The sequence below is a fragment of the Microcaecilia unicolor genome, chromosome 8 (genome assembly GCF_901765095.1).
Source record: "Microcaecilia unicolor chromosome 8, aMicUni1.1, whole genome shotgun sequence".
In the NCBI taxonomy this organism is placed as follows: Eukaryota; Metazoa; Chordata; class Amphibia; order Gymnophiona; family Siphonopidae; genus Microcaecilia; species Microcaecilia unicolor.
Genome location: NC_044038.1, coordinates 246,907,137 through 246,932,601, shown reverse-complemented (window position 1 = coordinate 246,932,601; position 25,465 = coordinate 246,907,137). Strand labels below are relative to the sequence as shown.

The 25,465-nt window shown below is 44.8% G+C and overlaps 1 protein-coding gene across 3 annotated transcripts in view; it reads right to left on the bottom strand.

Moving 5' to 3' along the window:
* RBM39 (RNA binding motif protein 39) overlaps positions 1-25,465 on the bottom strand; it is a 229,584-nt gene that overhangs the window by 182,229 nt on the left and 21,890 nt on the right. For all 3 annotated transcript variants that reach the window (XM_030211135.1, XM_030211138.1, XM_030211136.1), the window contains 2 exons: positions 13,519-13,581; positions 11,640-11,689 (listed from right to left, as the gene is read on the bottom strand). In XM_030211135.1, the coding sequence (XP_030066995.1) occupies positions 11,640-11,689; positions 13,519-13,569 (101 nt within the window). In that variant the 5' untranslated portion in view covers positions 13,570-13,581. The remainder of the gene's footprint in view (positions 1-11,639; positions 11,690-13,518; positions 13,582-25,465) is intronic.

Below are 25,465 nucleotides of genomic sequence, written 5' to 3'. Positions count from 1 at the left end.
GTCAGCACTTTTTGCGGCTGAGGAATTTGGAATGGACATCCCAAGGTCAGATTGGATCGAATGATCCACCACTGAAGGGAACTGCAAAAGTCGGTGGAAAGATGAATCACATCCTCTAGATCCCCGGTGGCCTGACACCACTGGGAAGCTAGGGTCCATTGAGCTGATTCTCATATGTAGGCGTGCATGGGAGTTACATGAACTAAGGAGGCCATGTGCCCCAAGAGTCTTAACATCTGCCGAGCTGTGATCTGTTGAGACGCTCGAACCAAGGACACTAGGGCCAGAAGATTGTCTGCCCTCGCCTGGGGAAGTTAAGCTCGAGACGTCCGTGTGTCCAACAGAGCTCCAATGAACTCCAATTTCTGAACCGGGACAAGGTGGGACTTGGGATAATGATTTCAAACCCCAGTAGTTCTAGAACTCGAATAGTCATCCACATGGACTGTAAAGCGCCTGCCTCCGGGGTGCTCTTCACCAGCAATTGTCTAGATAAGGGAACACATGCACTCCCAGTCCTGCGTAGATGCTGCAACAACTGCCAGGCACTTTGTGAAAACCCTGGGCGCAGACACGAGACAAAGGGCAAGTGCACAGTACTGAAAGTGCCGAGGTTCCCAACCGAAACCTGAAGATACTTCTGTGAGCTGGGAGTATCGAGATGTGTGTATAGGCATCTCAAGTCCAGAGAACAACGCCAGTCATTTTCTTGAATCATGGGAAGAAGGGTGACCAGGGAACCATCCAGAACTTTTCAGGTGAATTTGTTCAGGGCCCTTAGGTCTAGGATGGGACAAATCTCCCCGTTTTCCTTTGCACAAGGAAGTACCTGGAATAGAATCCCAGCCCTTCTTCCCATGGTGTACCGGGTTTGACCGCATGGCCTTTAGAAGGGCCAAGAGTTCCTCTGCAAGTACCTGCTTGTGTTGGGAGCTGAAGGACTGAGCTCCCGGTGGGCAATTTGGAGGCCTGGATTCCAGATTGAGAGTGTATCCTAACCGGACTATTTGCAGAACCCACCTGTCGGAGGCTATAAGAGGCCACCTTTGGTGAAAAAAATACCAACCTCCCCCTGATTGGCAAGCCGTCCGGAACGGACACTTTTCCTAAGGCTATGCTGCACTGGAGCCAGTCAAAAGCCCGTCCCTTGCTTTTGCTGGGGAGCCCTAGGCGAACACCGTTGACGGGAACGAGCATGCTGGGACTGAGCCTGGACAGGCTGCCAAGAAGTAGGAGTGCCTGTTATAGGAATAGGGTAGCACTCCTCTTCCCTCCAAAAAAACCTCCTGGATGAGGAGGTGGTAGCAGAAGACGCACGGCGGGAGAGAGAATCCATAGCATCATGGTGCTTTTTGATCTGTTCGACCATGTCCTCTACTTTTTCTCCAAAAAGATTATCCCCCGGCAAGGAACATCTGCCATTCGCTGCTGGGTCTTATGATCCAGGTCACAGACACGCAGCCATGACAGTCGGGATGCCACATCAAAAGTGTCATAAGTACCCCTGGCCAGGAATTTGCGATACGCCTTCTGCTGCCTGACCACCTGGTGAAAAGGTTCGGCGAGCTCCGGAGGAAGTGCTTCGACCAAACTGGACAGTTGCCTACCAAGTTCCGCAAGTGGATGCTCGTGTAGAGCTGGTAAGTTTGGATCTTGGCGGCAAGCAAAGCGGCCTGATACGTTTTCCTCCCAAAAGAATCCAAGGTTCTAGACTCTCTGCCTGGGGGCGTCGAGGCATAGTTTCTAGTACTCTTGGCTCTTCTGAGAGCAGAGTCCACCACCATGGAATCGTGAGGAAGTTGGGCCTTCACCATTATTGGTTCTCCATGGATTCTGTACTGGGACTCAGCTTTTTTGGGGACCACTGGATTAGACAGAGGGAACGACCAGTTTCGCATAAGAACTTCCCTGAGTGTGTTATGCAAGGGGGCCGTTGCAACCTGTGTGGGCGAAGAAGGATAGTCCAGGACCTCGAGCATCTTGGCCATGGGCTCATCCACAACCTCCATAGGGAAAGGAATGTCCTTAGACATTTCCCAAACAGAAGATGAGAAAGAAAGACTCTCAGGTGGAGACATTCTTCTTTCAATTGGCGGGGTAGGATCAGAGGGAACCCCATATGACTCTTCCTCCGAAAAGTATCTGGGGTCTTCCTCCTCTTCCCACAAGTGCTCATCATCGGTATCAGACAGAAGCTCTCTAAGAGCAGCCCGAACCCGTCTCGACGTCGAGGAAAGACGACCTCGTGGGGGATGTCGAAGGCGACACCTGCTTGAACTCCAGCGAAGCTTGCTCCACCGACGTCGAGGGGGAATCGACCCGGATGGCGGCCGATGCCGATACCGCAAGCGGCACCAAGGACGGGAACCTCACCACAGGCGATGGCCCAGAGTCCGCTTCCATCGGAAAAGGCTGGGGGGACGGTGCAGGAGTCCGTGACAGTATCTGAGAGGGCTCGAGAGCCGGTAGCAGGCTGCCAGATGACCGACGCATCAGCACTTCTTGTATGGAAGGTGAGCGGTCCTCCCGGCGCCGACGCTTCTCGGGTGCCAACTCCCTCGGCTCCCCGGAGCTCTCGGTATTGTGCATGGAGGGAGAACAATGACAGTGCTTCTTAGCCTTCGCTCGACACCCGTCATCGAGACTTCTCGGTACCAAAGAGGAGGATGTGGAATACCCACGCTTCCCGCGACATCGACGACGCCGACCTCTGTGCCGACGTCGAAGGTCCGGACCGATTCGCAAAGAGCTTCTCACGTTGACCCTCCCGAGACACTTGGGTCCATTTCTTCATTAAAGAGCACAGCTTACACGCAGCTGGCAAATGCTCGGGCCCAAAGCACTGGAAACACCACGCGTGGGGGTCTGTACCAGAGATGGTCCGGTTGCAGCAAGTACAACACTTGAAGCTGCTGGGAGTCCTCGATGACATGGACAGAAAAACAGCGGCTGCTAATTTAAAAGACTCGATCGTGCAAAATAAAAAGGCAAAAAAGGGAAAAAATGACCCAGCCGAGCAGCCTAAAGGGCGACCGCGACGAAAATAGAAGGAAACTTAAAAGGTGAAGAAAAACTAATAAAATAAGGGAAAAACTACTTTTTTTCTTATTATTATTTGTGAAAAAAATACTACCACGAAGGAGGAAGTGACGTCACCACTGGCAATGGCTGCCTAGCTTCTTAGCTCCCGCTCCCCGCAGCAATAAAAAGCTAAAAATAGGACCCATTTGCTATTTTTGCCACCTCAAAGCGCTCTTGGCAGGCAATTATCGACGCACAGAATGAGCAAATCGAACTCAACACGGAACAAAGACTTGGAAAAGTCGACGAGCGGTGGGCTGAGCAAAACGCCAAAACGCCACGAGGCAGTGGCGCAGGCCTCGCCCTCTGACTCTGACTCGGCTTTATCGCTGGTGGAAACACGGAGGCCCTCTACTAAAAAGGGTGTTTCGGGCGAACTCAGACAGATTTTGTCTGGCATCCAGGAGGACATTAAAAAATCGAAAGAAGAAATATTAGGCAAAATGGATGTGCTTAGCGCAGATCTCCGTGAACTGGGGGGCCGAGTTGAGGAAAACAGAGTTGCGGCTGGATGAGCAAGCGGAATCCCTAACTGCCCATGAGGCACAAATACAGGAACTTGACCAAAAAGCAAAGGATCTGACTTACAAATTAGACGACCTGGAAAACCGAGGTCGAAGAAACAATCTCAGGTTTCGTGGAATTCCAGAAAGTGGAGAAACGGAGGATGTCCCGCAAATTGTGCAAACCATATGCACAACCCTGAGGGGAACTGAGACAACAGTAGAGACCATTGAGCTGGATAGAGCTCATAGAGCCCTGGGCCCTCGTCAAGAAAACAGAGCGCGAGACATCATTGTTCGATTTCATAAATATGAAGTAAAAGAACAAATTCTTGCCTGGGCTCGGAAGAAACAGGACTTGGAGTTTAACGGCACCAAGATCACGGTATATCAAGATCTTTCTCAGTTCACATTGCAGCAGCGACGTCTCCTGAAGCCGGCTCTGGATACTCTAATCAAGGAGCGGATTGTTTACAGATGGGGCTTTCCCTTTTCCCTGAACTTTACCATCAAAGGATCTAGACATAGGGTGAGCTCCCTACCTGAAGCCTGGGCGATATTGCACGCGGAGGGCCTGGTGAGCACAAAGGCGCCTTCAGGGGAACTGGCACCCGTAACGAAAGCAAAACTACAGAAATGGCAAAGGGTTCCCGCATCCAATAAGCGTAATAACCCGCAGAGGAAAGTGACAGCGGAGGGGACCTGAGCGTTGCTGGGACGGCTTCATAGAGGCTTAACGCTCGAGTTCCTGGCTTCTGTTGACATCGGAGGGAAGCTGGATATAGTCGTGGTAACCAAAAGGCTTTGTTTGTTGAGTTTCTCGGACTTCTCTGATTTAGGCTTACTCGATGTTTAATGCTTAATATGAGAAGGGTTTTTGTGTGTACCACTGGTGGAAAGGGAATGAAGGGGATTCTCCCCTAGCTGGGAGAAGTGCATAATGTGTTGGGGAATGATCTAATATCTGTAGAGGGGTAATGAGAAGAGTAATATGAAGAGAATCGATCTATATAAAGAAAGCAATGTTGGAAGCTGAATAGAATCAGACGAGGGGCAGGAGGGGGGCTTTTAGTTTTGCTGGTAGTATGTCAGTTGCTGGGGGGGGCGGGGGAAGGTGGGTCTGCCTGATACTCAGTGGGTTACTTTCTCACATCCCACTCGGAGAGAAGGTATCTCCGGGATGGTGTTTAAAGGGGGGGGGGAAGAGGGAGTTGACTAATGGGTTTAAGGGGAGGGTACGGGAGGGTGGGTTCGGACTGGTATCATGTATGAGGAGGGGGGAGAGGGCGAGTCCTGTAGGTGTTATGTTGTACCTGTGCTGTTCTCTCTTGTGTTTTAAATATGAATACACATCTTAAGATTTTATCCTACAATGTGAAGGGGCTGAACATGCCACAAAAACGGCAGAGATTATATAAAGAACTTAGACAGCTAGAGGCTCATGTAGTCCTGCTGCAGGAGACACACCTCCGCCGAAAGCATGAAAGACTTCTCTCCCACCCTAGCTATCCCAAATCCTTCTTTGCTTCTTCAAATGAAGGATCTAAAAAAGAGGGGTGGCAGTGTTATTTCATGAGTCAGTTGCACCCCAAATAGTAAAGATCAAAAGGGACCCTGGTGGGCGTTATCTGTTCATACATGCAATATTAGATCAAACGGAAATAACCCTAGCCTGTATATACGCTCCGAATGACCACCAGAGGGATTTCTATACAAAAATAAAAAATTCACTAGCATCATTTGCCCAGGGTTCTATAATACTGGGGGGTGATTTTCAACGGAGTTATGGACCCGAGTCTGGACCGTTCTGGACCTGTACAGCTTGTGAGTCCCCGGGATGCATGGGCGTTGGGATCCTTGGCCACTTCCTTAGGGACCCTAGACGTGTGGCGTTTTGAACAATGCGCAAGTGAGAGACTATACATTCTACTCCACAGTGCATGCATCGTATTCACGTATTGACTATATCTTCCTGGATCTGGCCTTGACTGAGCAGGGGCCAGAGGCGGGAATTGGTAGCGCAACGTTGTCAGATCATGCCCCAATCTGGGTTACTTTACCTACAATTAAGGCAGAGACCAAGGATACGAGATGGGCACTTAATGCCACAATTTTACAGGAGGGCGAGGTGGTAGAGGGTTGTAAGAAAATGTTGAGAGAGTACCTCGAGATCAATAGGGAGTCTGGACCCCCCCTGAGTATTGTATGGGATGCAATGAAGGCAGTATCGAGAGGCTACTTTCTACAACTGACCAGTAGGAGAGCGCGGATTCGTAGAAAGCAAGTGGCCCAGTGCATGGATAGGATTAAGACGTTAGAAGCTCAACACAAAGTAGAGGGCTCTCAGGCTGTGCTGGAGGAGTTGCGAGCTCAGCGCCTTCAGCTGAACTCTATCTACTCTGAACAGTTAAGCCAACTGCAATCTAAATCGAAAGTCTATTCTTATGAATTCTCCAATAAGGCTGGGCGCCTTCTGGCCTTGCGGCTGCGTAGGCAAAAGATGGAAAAGGCTGTAACACATGTCAGGGAGAGGGGGGGAAACATGTTGCATACATCGGAGGCTATTAGGAAACAATTTAGTGAATTTTACCGGGAGCTATATACCCGTGAAATAGATCCCCCAGTGGAATCCATTCTAAACTACATAGCTGAGACAGATCTAACTTCCCTAACAGTCCAGCAGAGAGACCTGCTGGATGAGCTGGTCACGCCGCTTGAGATAATCAAAGCTATTCAACATTTACCATCTTGTAAATCCTCTGGACTGGACGGACTCCCAAATGAGTTCTACAAAAAGTTTGCCCCAGAACTGGCTCCACTCCTGGCTGATCTGTTAACCAAATTGGGCGGGGGGAATCATTACCGGGTTCCATGCTAGAGGCCTGGATAGCAGTGATACCGAAACCAGACAAGGACCACACTGAGTGTGGTTCTTACCGTCCCATATCTGTTTTGAACGCAGATGTTAAAATTTTTAGCTAAGTCCTGGCCAATAGATTAGCCCCCTTGCTCCCAGCGATTATCCACCCTGACCAGGTGGGCTTTGTCTCCTATAGAAAAGCAATGGACAATACGAGAAGAGTGGTAGACTTAATGTATTTAGCAAAAAGATTGCACAAGTCAATGTGCCTTCTTAGCTTAGACGCTGAAAAGGCCTTTGATAGGGTGCACTGGCCATTTATGTACAGGGTTATGGAGACCTTTGGGATAGGTCCCCAATTTTGTAGATGGATTCAAGCATTCTATGCTTCGCCTAAAGCATGTATCAGATTAAATGGAGGCTACTCCGATGTTCTTTAATTTGCACAGAGGCACTAGACAGGGTTGCCCGCTCTCCCCGTTGTTGTTTGCCATGGTTATGGAGCCTTTTGCTTCTAGGGTCAGATCTAACCCGGGAGTCACTGGTATTACAATAGCGGGGAGGGCACATAAACTTGCCCTTTTTGCAGATGATGTGCTATTATTACTCGACCTTTGACATCTTTCCCTGAGCTTCTGAAAACTATTGAGCAATATTCGAAACTCTCTGGCTTTAAAGTAAACATGTCAAAATCTGAGGCTTTAAATGTAACCCTACCCGAAGATCAGGTGGAAACCTTAAAGGATACGTATGCTTTTAGGTGGGCTAGTGGGAGCATACGATACTTGGGGGTGAACATAACGGTTAGGCTCCCTGACCTCTTTACAGCAAATTACAAGGGACTGGGTCGAGTTCTATCCGCTGACATGGAGAGATGGGGGGATATTACGCTTTCCTGGCTTGGCCGAATAGCGGCAGTTAAACTGAATATATTACCACGCTTACTGTATTTATTCCAAGCTCTCCCGATCTCGTTGCCCCCGTAAATTTCTTGCTGCTCTACAAGACCGTATTGTACGATTCATCTGGGATGGTAAACGTCCAAGGCTAGCAAGGGCCTTCTTGTATCAGGATAGGAAAAGAGGAGGACTGGGGGTCCCTAATATAGCCTGGTACTATAGAGCATCTCAGGCGCGTGCTGCTGTGGAATGGTTTCAGTCCTATCCTGACCGGCAATGGGTGGATTTGGAACAGTTTACTTTGGGTGATAGACCGCTGGGAGCATTAATGTGGCTACCGCGGTCCCTTAGGTGCCTAGAAGAAGGCCTATGCCCTTCCATATACGTAACCATGGATAATTGGGACAGTCTGTTTCCACAACGTAGCTGCTTACTGACGCGCCTTTCCCCTATAGCGTATAACCCATTGTTTGTCCCGGGGACAGAGAGGGGTATATTTACAGGTTGGTATGAGGGAGGTTTGCGAACATGGGGCAGCTGATTGATGGTGAAACTATTCTGACCTTTGCAGAAGCCCAGCAACAATTCCCGACAGTGGTGTCTGACAAATATGCATATCTCCAACTTACTCATTTCCTTAAGACAAAAGCTGTTCAGGAAGTATTGCGCAGGAAGCAAACAATTCACGAGCAAATTTGTGAGGGGCCGGGCACGACTACAGGGCTGATATCTCGCCTACACCATATTATCACTCAGCAGTCACCCCGTTTACACACTCCATAGGAAAACTGGCAGAGGGACTTGGGTATTGAACTAGAGGAGGGGACATGGGAGAGGATGGAGCAAGCCGTGGAGAGGGTATCCTCTCATGTGCCATTTAAGGAGAATGCCATTAAAGTTCTATTTAGGTGGTATATGACACCAGAGCGTTTGCCAGCGTATTTACCCTACCCTATCTGGGTTGTGTTGGAGAGGATGTGGAGTGAAGGGAACCATGGGTCACATTTGGTGGCATTGCAAGAAAATAAAGGCTTTTTGGAAAGCGGTCCATAGAAGGCTGCAACTGTGGCTGGGGGTACAGATCTCATGGGTGCCCACTATTTACCTATTCTCCGCTAAAGCAGCAGGCCTCTTAGCTAATCAAAAATATTTCTGCGATATGCTACATGTGCAGCTCGATTGTTATAGCAGCCTGTTGGAAAATAGTCTACTACTCCCACCTTTAATTCGGTGGATTCAAAAGCTGAGATATGTGTGTGAGATGGAGCGCCTTATTGCAGAGCGGAGCAATCGCACCAATAAATGGCACCTGATTTGGACTCCTTTCTCCTTCATACATAATGTAAACCGTTGATTCATAAAATCAGTCCGGGTTGGGAGGGGGGGGGGGAGTAAGGGGAGGGAGGGAATGAAGTTTGGTTGTCTTATACTATAAAAACAATATTAAAAATTTGAAGTTCTGAAGAATATCAGTATTACTTCATTCATACTCAGATGTGGAGGGCAACATGTACCATATGCTAAACTGTTGTGGTCTTGGTATTGTTAGGAGAAATTTGACTTGTTAAACTATACCTCTGTCATTATACCATGTTCTAAGTGGCACTGTAGCCGCGAGCTGTACTGTTGCAAGAATGTACCATTTACTAATAAAGACTTCATATAAATTTAAAATACTACCACGAAGAAGAAGAAAAACAAGGGGAGCGGTAAACGCTGAATCGAAGTCTCCTGAGCCAAATACAGTGCAGCCTAACAAAAGACGTATCGCTCAAGACGCGGATCAAAAAGAACTGAGGGACTCACGCTCGTGCCGCGGGCGGGAAGCTGTTCGCACATGCGCAGTGCGCTCAGCCCGCGTGACGGAGCACTCGAGAGACTTCTTCGTTTGCTCTCAAGTTTTTTTCCGGTCTCCTCGGCCGTCGCGGACAATGACTCAATGGTGAGAATAATCAGCCTGCTTGTCCTCGGAGAAATCTCCTTCCATTTCTTTTTTTTAATGTTGGGATGGAAAAGGAGAGCTCCATAGGAAACGGGGGGGGGGGGGGGGGGGGGGGGGGGGGGGGAGGGGAGAGATGAAAGGAGGGAATAAGTAAATTCGAAGGGCAATGGAGGCAGGGATCCAAAGACTTCCAGATATGACTCTGCAGACTCAAGTCACCTGCAAAGCTCAACTGGGGACCGGTTACCAACTGGATCAGGAGCAAATCACTCAGAACCAGGCAGAAAAGTGTGTCCATCCATCTGCTGGAGAAAGAAAATATTGAGAAGCTGGACTGGATGCCAAGAGAGAGATGTGTCAGCTCAGTTTTCAGTTCTCTATCTCCATCTGCTGGTTGATGGACACAACTGTCCCCTACAGGTTTAGGAACAGTAAAAACCTATGTAATGGAAAGTAAAGCAGCTTCAGTCTGCTTTTTTTTTATGAGCTGTGTCCAGGAGGGATGAAGGATATTAGCCTGGGGGGTCCAGACTTGCTGCTCCTGCACTAACTTCGGACACCTGCCTCCCTTCACCAAAACCAAATTGGAGACCAGTAAACCGTATTGAGCACAGGGGAAGGGGCAAAATCACCCCTCTTCCCTTGCTGGCTGAGACCCTCTGTGTCCTCTGCCAGTCCAGCAGCACCTTATCAGTACCCCACAGTTCAAGGCTGAGGAGACCCCACCCCCACCCTAAACCTCCAGGGCAAAGATCCTTAGAACTATCCCTGGGAGCCAACCCTGACCAGAGATTCAACCTCAGGGCCATAGTCTGCACCCTATGGAAGCAGATCTTCCTCAAATCAACTTGCTGCAGCAAACAATCTGAGAAATACTAAAATGTTCCAGGATCACACTACTACCTTTACCGGTAAAGATGTCACTGAATTATCAGTGTTCTCTTGCTCCATCTACTGGGTGGAGGGGCACAGCCCACTCATCTGAACTGTTCTAGAATAAGGAATAATTACCACCCTGTTTACCAAGCCATACTAGCAGCTGGCGGTGTGGTACTGCCGACACAGCCCATTCACTTTGAATGGGTTGTGCTGGCAATGCCATGCAGTTTTGTAACAGGCAAGTTAATTTTTTGTGACTTTTTTCATCTCTCCCCTCTTCATGCAGCGTTTTTTTTACTTTGTGAGCAAGACTAGTCAATTTCTAGTGGCTACCTCAGTCAGTGACAGGTAACAAATTGTTATATACCCAGGTGAACACACACAACTTTATACTTCTGGAAAGTGGTATTCGCTTTTAGATACTCACACACAAAAATGAGTACATGTTCGCAAGTACAATAAGCTGCTCATTCTGCTAATAAAGAGAACTAAAAACGGCAAGCTGGAAGACAGGAAAGAAGTATAAACATTTATATGATAAATCCTCCCACTGTGGATACTACAGGGATTTAGCATAAATCTCTACCACTCTTTAGTCACCTCCATAAAATGGAGATAGCTTTAGTTAAAGGAAACCAGATTTGGCCATTTTCGGAGGGTAAGACTACTTTAAAAAAGTTTTTAAAAATCTGAGTAAATCCTGATGCGAAAATGTTCATCATGCAACTCCAAACAAAATCAGACCAACCATTTTAAAAAAATGAAAAGAAAGTCAATAGACAAATGGCCCAGGGAGATAAGGTAACTTTTTTTCATTACACTTCAGAAAAGGAAATAGGCCTTTATCTTCCTTTGGATCACCATGTCAAAGCTGCTTGAAGGTAGTTTCAATGGATTGCTTGTCTTCCTAATTTTAAGAAGTAATGTAGCTAATTAAAAAAAAATCTCTATCAAAGAACATACAATATCAATAAACCTATCAGCAGCCCGATCATCATAAAAATGCACAATTATATTTAATCTTGTTTTAAATGTTTGTTAAGGCTAAATTGGGGGGAGGGAGGTGTATTTTTAATTGGAATATAAACATCTTAAACACCATGTACTAAAAATACCATATATGCATAAACTATTAGCCCAGAAATCTGAGCTAGCTGCATGAGTTGTGATCAAGTACTAATGTATTAACGTGCATAACCAATCAAATCTGATTTCAATATAACAGGAACCATTTTAACCACACAAATCCTCGTTAATGCAGATGTCCACCCAGAATCTTAATCAACCAATCTGTTGTTAATGTTCCCTTTATATACATAATTTACTGCATCATTTTGTAAAATGCCTAAAAAGAACACGTGTTTAAAAAAAAAAAAAATCACACAATTTGGTTAACACTGGTACTGCAAACATAAACATTGTAGCACTCCTGAAGCTTGTCTCACCTAGTTATCAAAGAAATCAAAAACACTCACTTCTTACTGCGTTCTTCATGGCCGTTAGCACTGCTCAACTTGTTCTCATCCTAAGCAGGGTTGATAGAAGAACATCATGAGGACGAAGTGGAAACATTTCAAGTGGTCAAAGGAAAATGGGAATAGGAATGAGAAAATACAAAACAATTTAAAACTAAATTACTTATTTAGAGTTGTGTGGGAATATTACAAAATATTACAAGGGCTAGTTAAATAGCCATTCTGCTTACTGTTAGATGGTCATCTATTAAAGTAATTATACACAACTAGAAATTACTCTGCATGTACAATTTGAAAATGCAAGTTTCAAGTATTTTCTTACATGGTTTAGACTGTAAGTTATCCTGTAGCTTTAGAGCACTCAAGTGGTGTTATCGTTTTTTTTTTTTGTTTTGTTTTTTTTTAATTGGATCACGAAGGTCATTTCAGGTTTAAACTTTCATTTTGTGCTATGGTCCCTGTGATTAGTACCAAGGCTATATGTTTGCCTAAGCCCCATGTGACCAAGCTAGCAGCCAGCCACTATCGATTTCCTGTGACGGATGCCATTCCTGAGATCTTCGCCCATTTTCGTTGGAGGGTTGGGACTGTAAGAGCTTGATGCCACCTCTGTCACACATCTCGCCCTGAAGCAAACAGGGATTCACACTGCTTTAGTAATGTTGACTCCTAAGAAAGTCATCAATTATCCACCAGACCAACCTAAACATTCCTTATTCCAAACCTGGTTTACATGGAAACTATCCAAGCTAAACTAGGGCATAAGAATCTTAACATTATACAATAATCCCTCTTTTAGACTCTATTAAATTCATAAATGTTTGCTAAAAGATTATATACAAATATGCACACACACAAAGTTTAAAATTTGAAAAGTTATCAATGAACTTACTGCCTTATGGCTGTGTTAAATATTACATATTTAACAATATCTTGACCTTACTAAAATAATGCCTGTTACACGAGGAATACAACTACATTTCAGAAATTGTAATAGTTTGTCAGTGAAACCAGTACTAAGACATGCAGTATTAATACCTTCACCACCAAGGTGAATCAAAAGAAAATAAATTGCTTATTAAATGATTGGAAAATTAACACCATAAGGAACTACTCTAAAGCATTTCAACAAGGTTTTTGTAGCATCTGACACAGTATAAACATAACGTGACAGAACTTCATTAAACAAAAACCTCTTTAAAAAAATAGTAACAGTTATTTTTAGATAAAATTACTGACTGTAATGCTCTCTTTTACTTGCAAAGAAAAATTTTATTCAGGGATCCAAGAATTTTGCAAGACTTTCACCATCAATGGCTGATTGCTACCTAGAATATTAACCATCACCAGTCTTGCAAATGTATAAAAGGAACATCAAGCTCTTCTTAAAAAGAGCTGACTGCACAATTGAAACAGTTTTACTCGATATGGACTGATGTACAATTTATTCTTGGACCCCTGCCACTTTCCCAAACCAGTGCATTCACCTTTTTTTGCTATGCCAAACTTGAGCTCGGCAATTCTTAGGTAAGTCATTTTTACCTAGGGGACCACGGTACAGCGATACGTCACTCAATTACTACCTTATGATTGACAGTTCACACTGGAATCAAAGGTGAATTCATGGGAGTAGAGGTGAGATATCGTTAGGCAAGTCTACAAAGAGAGATAGATGGGCATTTATTCATCACGCTGAAGTGAAACTACTGCACATAATAATTACATCAACAGTAAATGACTTGCAAGTTATATGTAATATTCTCCAAAAGATTTTTAAAAATGAGGGCTCCAGGGATGTTAGTATACAGTTCAGCAGTAGTTCCATGAAAAATGCTAAATTAAAGTTTTAAAAGTAAAACATCATAGGCACATTTCTCACCTTCCTGTAAGGAGCCTCAAGCATTGCTTCGATATCTATATCATCAGCCATTCTTTCAGATACCTGGACAAAAATAAATACAAGTTACATACCTTGTAAATATGTTATAAGATACTAGAATGCTATATCCACTGCAATTAGTAATGATTCTGAGTAACAAAATGGTTGCTGAGGGTCTTACAGATTCTCAAGAGGCAGGGGACTCTTCTGACTAGTTCTATTTTAGGCTTTTGTTTTATTTGTATGAATAAATTTCATTTGGTCTTCCTCATGGTAGGATTTTCTGAATTTCTTAAGATCCTGTCTTCTGTCCTTAAATTGTTTGATACCTTGATTCTCCATTATTGGAGGACTTGGATAGTTGTTACTAATAATTCTGACAACTTGACTACTTATTAAAGTGCATATTCTTTTAATAAGTTACATACAAGAATACTAGCATCCCTGTTAAATACGATCCACTATAAATCATGCAGTAAACAGAGAGGACATGTTCTTTCAGAGCTCCTGGGATAGCCTAGCCTGTGCGTCCCATTCAGGTAGAACCTATAGCAACTGTCAAATATAGGCAGCAGAATGCACAAACTTGTCTACCTGAAAATTCTTGGATAGCTTGCAAAATGGTTAAGGGACAGAAAAAAGGGTGCAGCATGTGAACCTTAGATGATGACAAGCTATGTGGCTGGAGCTGCAGAGGCAAAAGAAGAGCTTATGATACATGCAGTCACTACAGAAGTCAGGCCTTAAAGACCAGATTGACAAAGTTTACGATAAACTACATGGAGTGGAGGAGTGGCCTAGTGGTTAGGGTGGTGGACTTTGGTCCTGGGGAACTGAGGAACTGAGTTCAACTCCCACTTCAGGCACAGGCAGCTCCTTGTAACTCTGGGCAAGTCACTTAACCCTCCATTGCCGCATGTAAGCCGCATTGAGCCTGCCATGAGTGGGAAAGCGCGGGGTACAAATTTAATAAAAAAAATAAAATAAATTCTTCTCCTGGCTTCTCTGGTTCTGTTTCACTGCTCTAAACAGTAGGCTACTCCTTCAACTCAGCTATTTAACTTTTGTGTCATGATGATACTAGTTGATTTATACCCTCGTACCAATTAAGGTGAAATTTAGGCATACCTGTTAATTTCGATGATGATGCCCCAATATAAGACTCTGGTGAGACCTCATTTAGAATATTGTGTACAATTATAGAGACCACACCTTCAAGACGATACAAACAGGATGGAGTCAGTCCAAAGGGTGAGTACTAAAATGATCAGTTACCTACATCATAAAGTGTATGGAGATAGACTTAAAGAAAGGCAGGAGAGGGGAGATATGATGGAGCCATTTAAATACCTACGTGGCATAAATGGACAGGAGGCGAGTTTCTCAATTGATAGGATGAAGGCGAAAGGGGATAGACTCAAAAGAAAACTGAGGAAATACTTCTTCATGAACTCGTGGAACGGCCTCCTGGTGGAGGGTAGTGGAGATAAACTGTATCTGAATTCAAAAAAGCTTGGGACAAGTAAATAGGATTTCTAAGGGAGGGGGTGGGGGATAGCAGATGTTATTATGAGCAGACTGGATAGGCCATATGGTCTTTATCTGCTTTCATTTTTCTCTGTTTCCTCAGTCTTGCTGCACCAGTCTGGACTACTGAGTTGTATCCCCTTCCCTATCAGCAGATGGATGTAAAGAACTGAGTTTAACAACGATGACATCATCGGTATATTGGCTGGTGCCACATGGAACTCTTCAATATACCACTGCCACAGTTTTCAAAGGCTTTCCAGACCACATGCATGCCAGTCAAGTTGAGGATTTGCAAGCCTTAAATAAAGGTGAAAAATCACTGAAACCGAAGCCCCTTGCAACGCAAGGCAACACCTCTTAAGGGCCAAACCATAAGCCAGAAGAGATCTGGAGCCTCCATCCCCACTCACCCCTGCCTCAGAAGGCCTGAATCCCTCAGGAGTGGAAGAGAAATCCCTTCCAACCACCCAATAAGATATGCGTACCAAGGTTTCTGGGGCCAGTCCCGAGCAATTAGGAGTACCAGAAAGGGATGGCAAGCCACCCAGCGAAGCCAAGGAGAGAAGATGTAAAGCAGCTCCTCTAGAGGCCACTCCTGCACCAGTGCATAGATGCCTGCCAAACCAACTTCTCTTCTGTGGCTGAAGAACTGTGGTGCCTTGGCATTGCTGCTGAAGGCCATAAGATTGTAGTTCTTTTCCATGACTGAACTATTTTATTGCATCCTGTCAGGGCAGTTTATCTTCAAGGGTGTATATCAGTCTAAATAAACTTGAAACTTGGCTGCCCCCACTGGTCCAACGGGAGGTGAAGTCCACAAGGCTCAGGGGGTCTTTTACTAAGCGGCGGTAAGCCAACGTGGGCTTACCACTCCACTAAACTGGAAGTACCATTGGGCAACCACAGCAGCCCAGCGGTAGTTCCCACCCCCATTGTGCTCCATTTCCCGGCATTACAAAAATATTTTTATAGCGCCGGTGTTTAACCAGCGGTAATCGGTTACTGCGGGAACCCTTACGCCACCTCAATGGGTGACAGTAAGTGCTCTTGGCCGAATGAGCCGCACTGCAAGTGCTTCACTTCCTGCATGGCCATTTCTTTATTTTAAAAAAAAAAAAAAAAGCGCCTTTTACCCGCTGCAGTAAAAGGGAGCCTCAGTTTACATCAAAAACACACGCTGACGCCCAGTGCAGCCCCCTTTTGCCACAGCTTAGTAATAGGACTCCTCAGCTCCCATTTGCTCGTTTGTTATGTTACCTAATGGTTATTTGAGCTCTGACCAGTTAACTTGCCTCTTAAAAAGGGACATTGTATGTACCTTTTTTAATTGATTGGTTTTACCACCCTCCTTTGTAGTTTAATATCCTTTGTTTCTGTAAATTGAATGTTGAATGGATTTTTTTTCTTTGTTATGTATTGAGGATTCTCTAAATATCTTTCTTGTTCATTTAGAAATGATAAATATATAATTTAAAATAAAAGGGACACAGATCAAATGTTTGGATAAAATTGCAGAATTCTCTACTTCTAAGAAATCAGAACTGATCTCTCTGGGTGAGAAGCAAACTGGATCCCAAGTTCTGTATTAGAATACAAGGATGTGGCTACTATTCAGTCAACAGTCCAGAATTTAGGTGCGATATTAGATGGGCAAACTAATTGTAAGCCCTTTGGAGACAGAAATATAACTAGTGCATCTAAATTTAACTGACCTTGAGATAGTACTGAAAAGGTCATGAGCAAAACCCCAAAAAAATCCATTCCCCTTTCCTATTATTTGAGGATGATGATTCAGAAGCTGTAACCCTAAAGATTTTATCATAACAGTCCATGCCAACATGATGAGCAGGCTAGAGCTAGACCATTTGACAGCCTCAAAAATCTTTTGAAAAAGTTACAATTAGTTTACCATGAAACGTGAACTGGGGGCGAGGGGGAGGGTTGGGGGCGGACAGATGGACTGAAATACTGGTATCCAGCCCTCCCTTACGTTATAAGTGCCTACCAGTGGTGGTTTGTTCTTATTTTAAAATATTTACTTTGGTCTTTAATGTTCTTCACTGGATAGCCCCAATATATGTGCCTAACCAGTTAGAACATAAGAGCTGCCCTACTGGGACAGACTGAGGGTACATCAAGCCCAGTCCTGTTTCCAACATTGGCCAGTTCACGTCACTAGTACCTGGTAGTCCCAAAAAGTAGCAACAAATCCATACTACTTAACCCCAGGGATAAGCTGTGGCTTTCCTCAAGTCTACTTAAGTAATAATGGTTTGTGGACTTTTCCTCCAAATGTTTGTCCAAACCTTTTTTTAAACCCCAGCTACATTAACTGATTTACCACTTGCTCCAATAAAGCATTACAGTGGTTAGCTATACATTGAACGAAACTTATTTTCTGTTTGTTTTTTTTTATTTTCCATTTTAGAATTTTTTACAAGCCATTATAAACTTGAGTAGGCAATACAGATTCATATTTTGAAATCATAACATGCAAACAATAAGGAAAATTTTTTCACTCATCCTCCTTAGACCACAAGAATGGGGGATCACATGAAGGGAAAATAACAGGAGAAGTCTTAAGAAAAAAAAAACCAAAAAAAACATTATAGCAGATATATAGCTTAACACACACCTATCTGTCTAAACATTATTCTCGACAAGAAGCTGGTATTAACCAGTAGCCAATTTCTTAACTTTAACAAATTCACTAAGATGTTCAGGTTGAAATAATATGTACTTTATCCCTAGGTACTTTACCACACACTTACAGGGGTAATTAAGATAAAATGATGCCCCCAGAGCTAATGTTTCAGCTCTAAGAGCTAAGAAAGCTTCCATCGCTCTTGAGTAGGTTTAGTCACATCTGGGAACATCCATACCTTTTTGCCCAAAAAAGGGCTTTTGCATTCTAAAGTATAAACGTTTAACCGATTCTAAGTCCTGCTCAAATACGAAAGTCACTATTAAAGTACATCTTTCAGAGTCCTCGGTCACAGAAATCTCTAGAAGCTCAGACAAATTCAAACAGTCCTTATTTTGATTTAAAGATTCAATAGTTTGTAATCCTGATTGAGTTCAGACACTTTTTTTTTGATTGAATATAGTAGATCTTACTTATCGGGGGAAACATTTCAGGAGAATAATGTAAGGTTCTTGTAGATATTTCTTAAATGCTTCTAATGGGCTAACCCTAAGGACTTTGGAAAGTTCAAAAAACGTAAGTTAGTCTGCGGTGAAAGTTTTCAATCTGTTCTATTTCCGATGAATAAAAGTCTTATCTTTAACAGTTGTTGATTAAATTCCTGTAGAATCTTAATTCTCCGTTAACTTCCACCAATTGAGAAGCAAATTCTTGTTTTGTATTTTCCATAGTATTATAAAGTGAATCTACTTTACTCACAAGAGACGAGATTTCCTTTGTAGAATTGGCTACTGAAATGTCCAAACGCTGGAGAGCTTCCCAAATACTCTCCAGCGGTCCCCGCCCCAGGTTTAGCAAACTAGAGCTCTCAGCTCAGGAGTAGGGATTCCTTCCCTCCATCGGGTTTCGCCGTCTCCATTCCTCTATACGCGGGCCCTTGTGCACCCGATCACGGTCGCAAGAACCCCGTCTGGCAGAAGGCGCCACTTCGGGTTGGGGCTGTGGCTCGAGTTCCGGGGGAGAGAGAGTGACGTTGAGTCCCATACCCTCATGGTCTCCTTCCAGAGAGGTTGCAGGACTATCCCCGGAAACCTGGGTAGGTTGCCGTTGTGGCGTATCTCTCCATGTTTGCTGCCCTATGGAAGGCCTGGGCGTCGAGGTTCCTGCCCTAAACCGTTCCCTTACGTTTTGTATGGGGCATTCTTAAAGAAGGTAAGAATTTTCGGTAAGCTAAACTCCGGAGCTCACACAAGCCACAAACTAACGTGCCGCCATCTGTCACATGGTCCCCCAAACCCCCTTTTCTGTTTGTTTTTTAATTTACTACTATATCCCCTCCCCCTACCAAGGCTTTTGTTCTTTCTGAAAGGGGGAAAGGGAAATGGGACTGATATACCGCCTTTCTGAGGTTTTTGCAACTACATTCAAAGCGATTTACATATATTCAGGTACTTATTTTGTACCAGGGGCAATGGAGGGTTAAGTGACTTGCCCAGAGTCACAAGGAGCTGCAATGGAATCAAACTCAGTTCCCCAGGATCAAAGTCCACTGCACTAACCACTAGGCTACTCCTCCACTCATTCCACCAATAAGAGCCAATCTCATCAGTGATGTCACAATGGCTTGGATTCCCAGATACTTAGCTCACTTCTGATATTGTGATGTCATAAGGGAAAGGGAAATTGGGACTTGATATACCGCCTTTCTGAGGTTTTTGCAACTACATTCAAAGCGGTTTACATATATTCAGGTACTTATTTTATAACCAGGGGCAATGGAGGGTTGAGTGACTTGCTCAGGGTCACAAGGAGCTGCAGTGGGAATCGAACTGAAAGAGTAAATAAATGATTCCTGTTTACCTGTTCCACTCCATTCAGAATTTTACAAACTTGTATCACATCTTCCCTCAATCATCTCTTTTCCAAGCTAAAGAGCTCTAATCTCTTTAGCATTTATCCTGTGAGTCATTCCATCCCCTTATCATTTTGGTTGCCCATCTTTATACCCTTCCCAGTTCCACTATATAACTTTTTTGAGATGTGGTAACCAGAACTGCACACAACACTCATGATGAGGTCTCACCATGGAGTGATACAGAGGCATTATGATATTCTGTTGATTCTCTATTCCTGTCCTAATAATTCCTAACATTGTTTGCTTTTTTTGGCTGCTGCCACAACCTGAACAGGAGATGTCAACATATTTTCCACAACGACACCCTAAGTCCTTTTCCTCACTGGTGACTCTTAAAATGTGGAACCTATTATCATATAGCTATAATTTGGGTTATTCTACTCAATGTGCATCACTATGCAGTTGTCCACATTAAATTCATCTGCCATTTGGATGGCAGTCTTCCAGCTTCCCAAGGTATTCAGTCCGCATGAGATTTAATAACTAAATAGTTTTGTGTCATCTACAAATCTCATCACTTTGCTCACTGTTCCCATTTCCAGATCATTTATAAATATGTTAAAAAGCACAGACCCAATACAGATCCTACAGCATTCCACTACTCACCTTGCTCCATTTAAAGAGCTGGCCCATTTAACCCTACACTCTTTTCTATCTTTTAACCAGTTCCCAAGCCATAACAACAAATTACTTTCTTATGCATTAGTCTTTGTTATGTATCCTTTACTGTTTATTGAAAGTCACACTGAACTCAAACTTGTTTGGGATAACATGGGATATAAATGTCACAAATAATAAACAGAACACACTGTTTCCTATCCCATGGCTTTTTAATTTTTTTTCAGGCATCTCTTGTGAAAGACTGTTGAAAGCTTTCTGAAAATCTAGAAAACTATATCAACTGGCTCACCCTTATCCACATGTTTATACACACCTTCGTAAGAATGTAGCGAACTGTTGAGATAATACTTCCCTTGGCTGAATCTGTATTAACCTAGCTGTTCCATTAAACAATGTTGTGTGTTCAGTTGGTCTGTTTATTGTCCTGCTAGTAATTTGCTATCTTCACCTTAATCTGTATTGCTAGATTCTGGGATTAGGAGTGCTTGTTTAGAGGTATAAAACAAGGTGAAATTTAGTCATACCTGTTAAATTTCCTTTCCTTTAGTTGGGCTGTACCATCCTGAACCAGCAGGTATTATTCCCTCCTGTCATCAGACAGAGATAGAGAAACTGATCTTTCCTAGTTTGGACCACCACTGGAGAAAAACAGAAATCCCTAGGGTCCTGACAATCACAATCTTCTGAGGGAGGGTCTCAGAATGGTACAGCCCAATTAAAGAAAAGGAAATTTAGAGTTATGACTAAGTTTCAGCTGCCTTAGCACTTGGGATGTACAATCCTTAACAAGCAGGATGTACCCCAGCAGACTCAGGAAGATAAGGCTCCTGAATGATGGCTCTGCCAAAGTCCAAACAAGTTCTGGCTAGCACATCCAATCTGTAATGCTTCAAAATGAAATGGAGCAATGATTGTTACTGCACGACAGATGTGCTCCAGAAAATCCGTCAGGACATCAGCCCAGGTTACTTCTGCCCAAGTTGAGCAACCTCTCAATCCTGGAGGCACTCTCGTATATAAATTAGGCTGGCTAAATGGCCACCTTGATCCAAAGGGCAATAGAAACTTTGGACACCACCTGGCTCTTCCTAGGACCATGGGAAAGAAAGATGATCTGAGATTAAATTCATTTGTCTCCCACAAGTGCCTAAGCAAAACTCTGCAAACATCAACCTTCTGAAGTCTCCTAGCAGTAGAGTCTGAACCCCTCATCCACGAAGGAGGGTGGACATAAGGAGGGAAAGGGAAATGGGACTTGATATACGCCTTTCTGAGGTTTTTGCAACTACATTCAAAATGGTTTACATATATTCAGGTACTTATTTTGTACCAGGGGCAATGGAGGGTCAAGTGACTTGCCCAGAGTCACAAGGAGCCGCAGTGGGAATCAAACTCAGTTCCCTAGGATCAAAGTCCACTGCACTAACCACTAGGCTACTCCTAGTGAGAAGAAATAAGAACAGTGCAGATGGACACCAAATCCTCTGAAAAGGAGAGAGAAAGGAGTCCCCACAAGACAGGGCGTGAAGCTCTGAACCCCTCCTGGGCCAATGCAACCACCACCAGAAAGACCATCTTAAGGGAGGCAGACTTCAGAGGTTCAAAGGGTAGACCTGAGAAAACAATTTGCACTAAAACTCTAATCACAAGAGGAAAAAGATGGACGGACAAGAGGACACAAAGCCCCTTCAAAAGCAAGTGATGTGCCCACGAGCAGAGAGAGAAAAGCTCAGAGTTTACTTCAGGAACAAGAGAGAGTTGCTAACTGAACCTTACGTGAATTCAGCGTCAAACTCTTGCTGCAAAAAAAACAAAACAAAACAGAAACCTTAGGAATCTGCGCCAAGAAGAAAGCGATTACTGAGCACACCAGCTCTCAAAAACCTACCAACCTGGACACTGCTAGACAGCCTTAAGCAAAGTGGAACTCAGAGCAGGCAAAAAGCCTTTCCTCACTATATGCCACTTTCAAAGGGACCAAACAGTGAGGACAAAATGAATCTGTATTCTCTATTTTCACTGGTCCCTGCCTGAGCAATCCTTGCTCTCTGGGCAAGGGAAGAGGATTGCCTACCACAGCCTTCTGAAGCCCATCTGAGGCCACCAGAAAGGGATACTGCACTACTATGTACAACATGTCTTATTAGGGCAGGAAGACATACCATGGTTCCTCCTTGGCCCTGCTAAACCAGGACATCTATCCCCTGAAAAGCCGACTTTTTAGCAACCAAAAAAGCACCCTGCCTTGGTACTGATGCTCAAGACCATGATTGTCGAAGGCCAGCTGGCCCACCAGCCAGTAGGAGCTGAAAGCCAGCCTGCCCCAGCTCCCACTCCCCTGAAACCAGCAGGGATCAACTGAAGACCACCACCTGAAGTGTCTTTGGCAGCTATGTCAGACTGCCAACAGATTCTCCTTTGAAGTGTCAAGGGGCTGCCACCTCCAGGGCCACCGCCTGACTCCTGAGGCCAGCCTTCTCAATACAGGCCACTGCTATAGCACTGTCCACCACCACATGAACCGCCCTCTCCCATACTAGGGGGAGAAATTCCATCCGCACCAACTTGCCTGTCAAGGTCTCCAGGTGAATGATGGAACAAGCGGCCTCCAGCAAGGACCAGCAACCTTGCGCCACCTTGTCCAGTGAGCTCCCCAGTTGTTGAAGGTTCACATCAGTGCTAACTACCACCCAATTCACCAAAATCCTCTCCCTTCCCCCCCAAAAGCAGATAAATGCCAGTCCAGACTGTGCCACACTCTGGTCAGGAGTGGATCCAGCAATCAAAATCTTTACAGCAGGAGCATGAGACAACCATGCTGATGAAGGAGCGCATGTGGGCCTGCTTCTAGGCATCCCTTCCAGGGTGGCCACCACGGAACCTAATAGTTGAAGATAGCTCCATGCCCAGAAGTATAGATTCCCTGAGCCTGGGACTTTAACATACATGCCTCTGGAAGTACCTCGTGGAGAGCCCATCTGGGGTATTCCTCTCCACCAGCATCATGCAGACGAAGTGACCTTATGAAGTGGAAATTGTTTTAGAGACCCTCCAGGATAGAATCTCCATCAGACACCAAATCAATAAGGCAGGAAAGCTCTCCCATCGCAACAGCCAGATGACAGGCTCTGCTCAGAATCAAAGCATGGAGGCAATTGGGGGTCTGAAATGTCCTCTAAGTCCCAGAACAGACTCTAGCACACAGCGAGTTGAAATCAAGGCCTGGTCTCCCCGCAGCATTTGGCCCTGGAGTGGGAGAATGCCCCCCAAAGACCTGATGGAACTGTGAAATGCTCCTACTGCAGAAATACTACCAACGTAAGTACATAAGTGTTGCCATACTGGATCAAGGTCCATCAAGCCCAGCATCCTGTTTCCAACGGGGCCAATCTAGGTCACAAAGTACCTGGCAAGATCCCAAAACAGTACAATACATTTTATGCTGCTTATCCCAGAAATAAGCAGCGATTTTCCCAAGTCCGTTTTAATAATGGCTTATAGACTATTCTTTTAGGAAGCTATCCCAACCTTTTTTAAACCCCACTAAGCTAACTGCTTTTACCACATTCTCTGGCAACGAATTCCAGAGTTTAATTACACGTTGAGTGAAGAAATATTTTCTCCAATTCGTTTTAAATATACTACTTTGCAGCTTCATTGCGTGCCCCCTAGTCCAACATGAGACAAAATGACTTCTGGTCCCAATTAGAAAGTTGCATGGATATAAGGTTAGCGGGAATACCGCAGGAATGGACCTGGGTATGTGGTGATTCCTACGGGGATGGACCCAGTCCTACATGGTCTGCGTAGTGCAGGCAAGCCTCCACCCCCGAGCCTCAGGGCACCCTCCCGAATGTACTTCAATGCACCTTGGTGGTCTATTGGCCTCTTCAGGGCAGGAAAGATCCCCGCTCTTTCCTGCCCGCTGCAGGATTCAAGCGGAAGTCTTGCAAGGCCTCCACTTGAAGTCTCATCAGCTGTTTAAACAAGTGGCAGCAGCGAGATCAGCAGCAACAGGCAAGAAAGAGTGGGGATCTTCTTTTCTACCCCAAGAGGCCACTAGACCAGCAGGGTGCATTGAGGTACGTTCGGGAAGGCATCCTGACCCAGAGCTAGAGGGGAGGTGGATGGAGTCATGGGTGGATTGAGGCCATAAAAAGGGTGGATGGAGTGTGGGTGCAGGGAGGAAGAGGGCTAGAAAAAAAGATTGGTATGGGAAAATTTGGTTCTTACCTTGGTAATTTTCTTTCCTTTAGTCATAGCAGATTAATCCATTATGGATGGGTTCTGTCCACCTACCAGCAAGGGGAGAGAGAGAGCACTGAAAACCATACTGCCTCTTGGCCAGCTAGCTCCATCTGCCTCTCAGTATTTAAAGCTTCCAAAGCAGTGTTACACCGCAAAGTAGAATAACATGAACTTTCCTCACAGCGAACGAACGCCCCAGAACAGGAGCAGTAATTCAAAGGAGGGACGAACTCAACCTCCTGTAACAGAACAGAAATCCTGAAGACTGTTTTCCAACTTCTCCCAATGAAGGAACATATCTACAGGAAAAAACTGAACCCAAAACAGCATTAATCAATCAAACAAACAATCAATCAATCAGGGAGGGCTCATGGATTCATCTGCTATGACTAAAGGTAAGAAAATTACCAAGGTAAGAACCTAATTTTCCCTTCCTTGTCATCAAGCAGATGAATCCATTACGAATGGGATGTATCAAGCAATCCCTAGATAGGGTGGGAACAGGCCACACCACGCGTCTGCACTTGTGCTCCAAAATGCGCATCCCTCCTGGCAGCCACATCCAGCCTGTAACGTCGGGCAAATGAGAGCTTAGAAGCCCATGTCGCTGCACTGCCCAAGAAGAGAAAATCGCTCTTGTGGAATGTGCCTTAAAGGCTTCAGGCGGAGGCCGGCAAGACAGCAGATATGCTGAAAAAATAGCTTAGACGCTGGAGACCCTCTGCGAGGACCTGACAACAAAACAAAATGGTGATCTCAGAGGTCCTGAAAGCATTTGACATGCGCAGATACTGCAACAGAGCCCTTCGCACATCTAGAAGGTGCAATTTGCAGAAATGGGTCTCGACAAACAGCGCCTGGAGCTCAGACACCTGTCTAGCCGAAGTAATGGCCACCAAAAAGACCGTCTTAAGGTCACATCCTTCTCCGAAGCTCGCCTAAGTGGCTTGAAGGGCGAACACTGAAGGGCCTTTAAAACTAACCCCAGG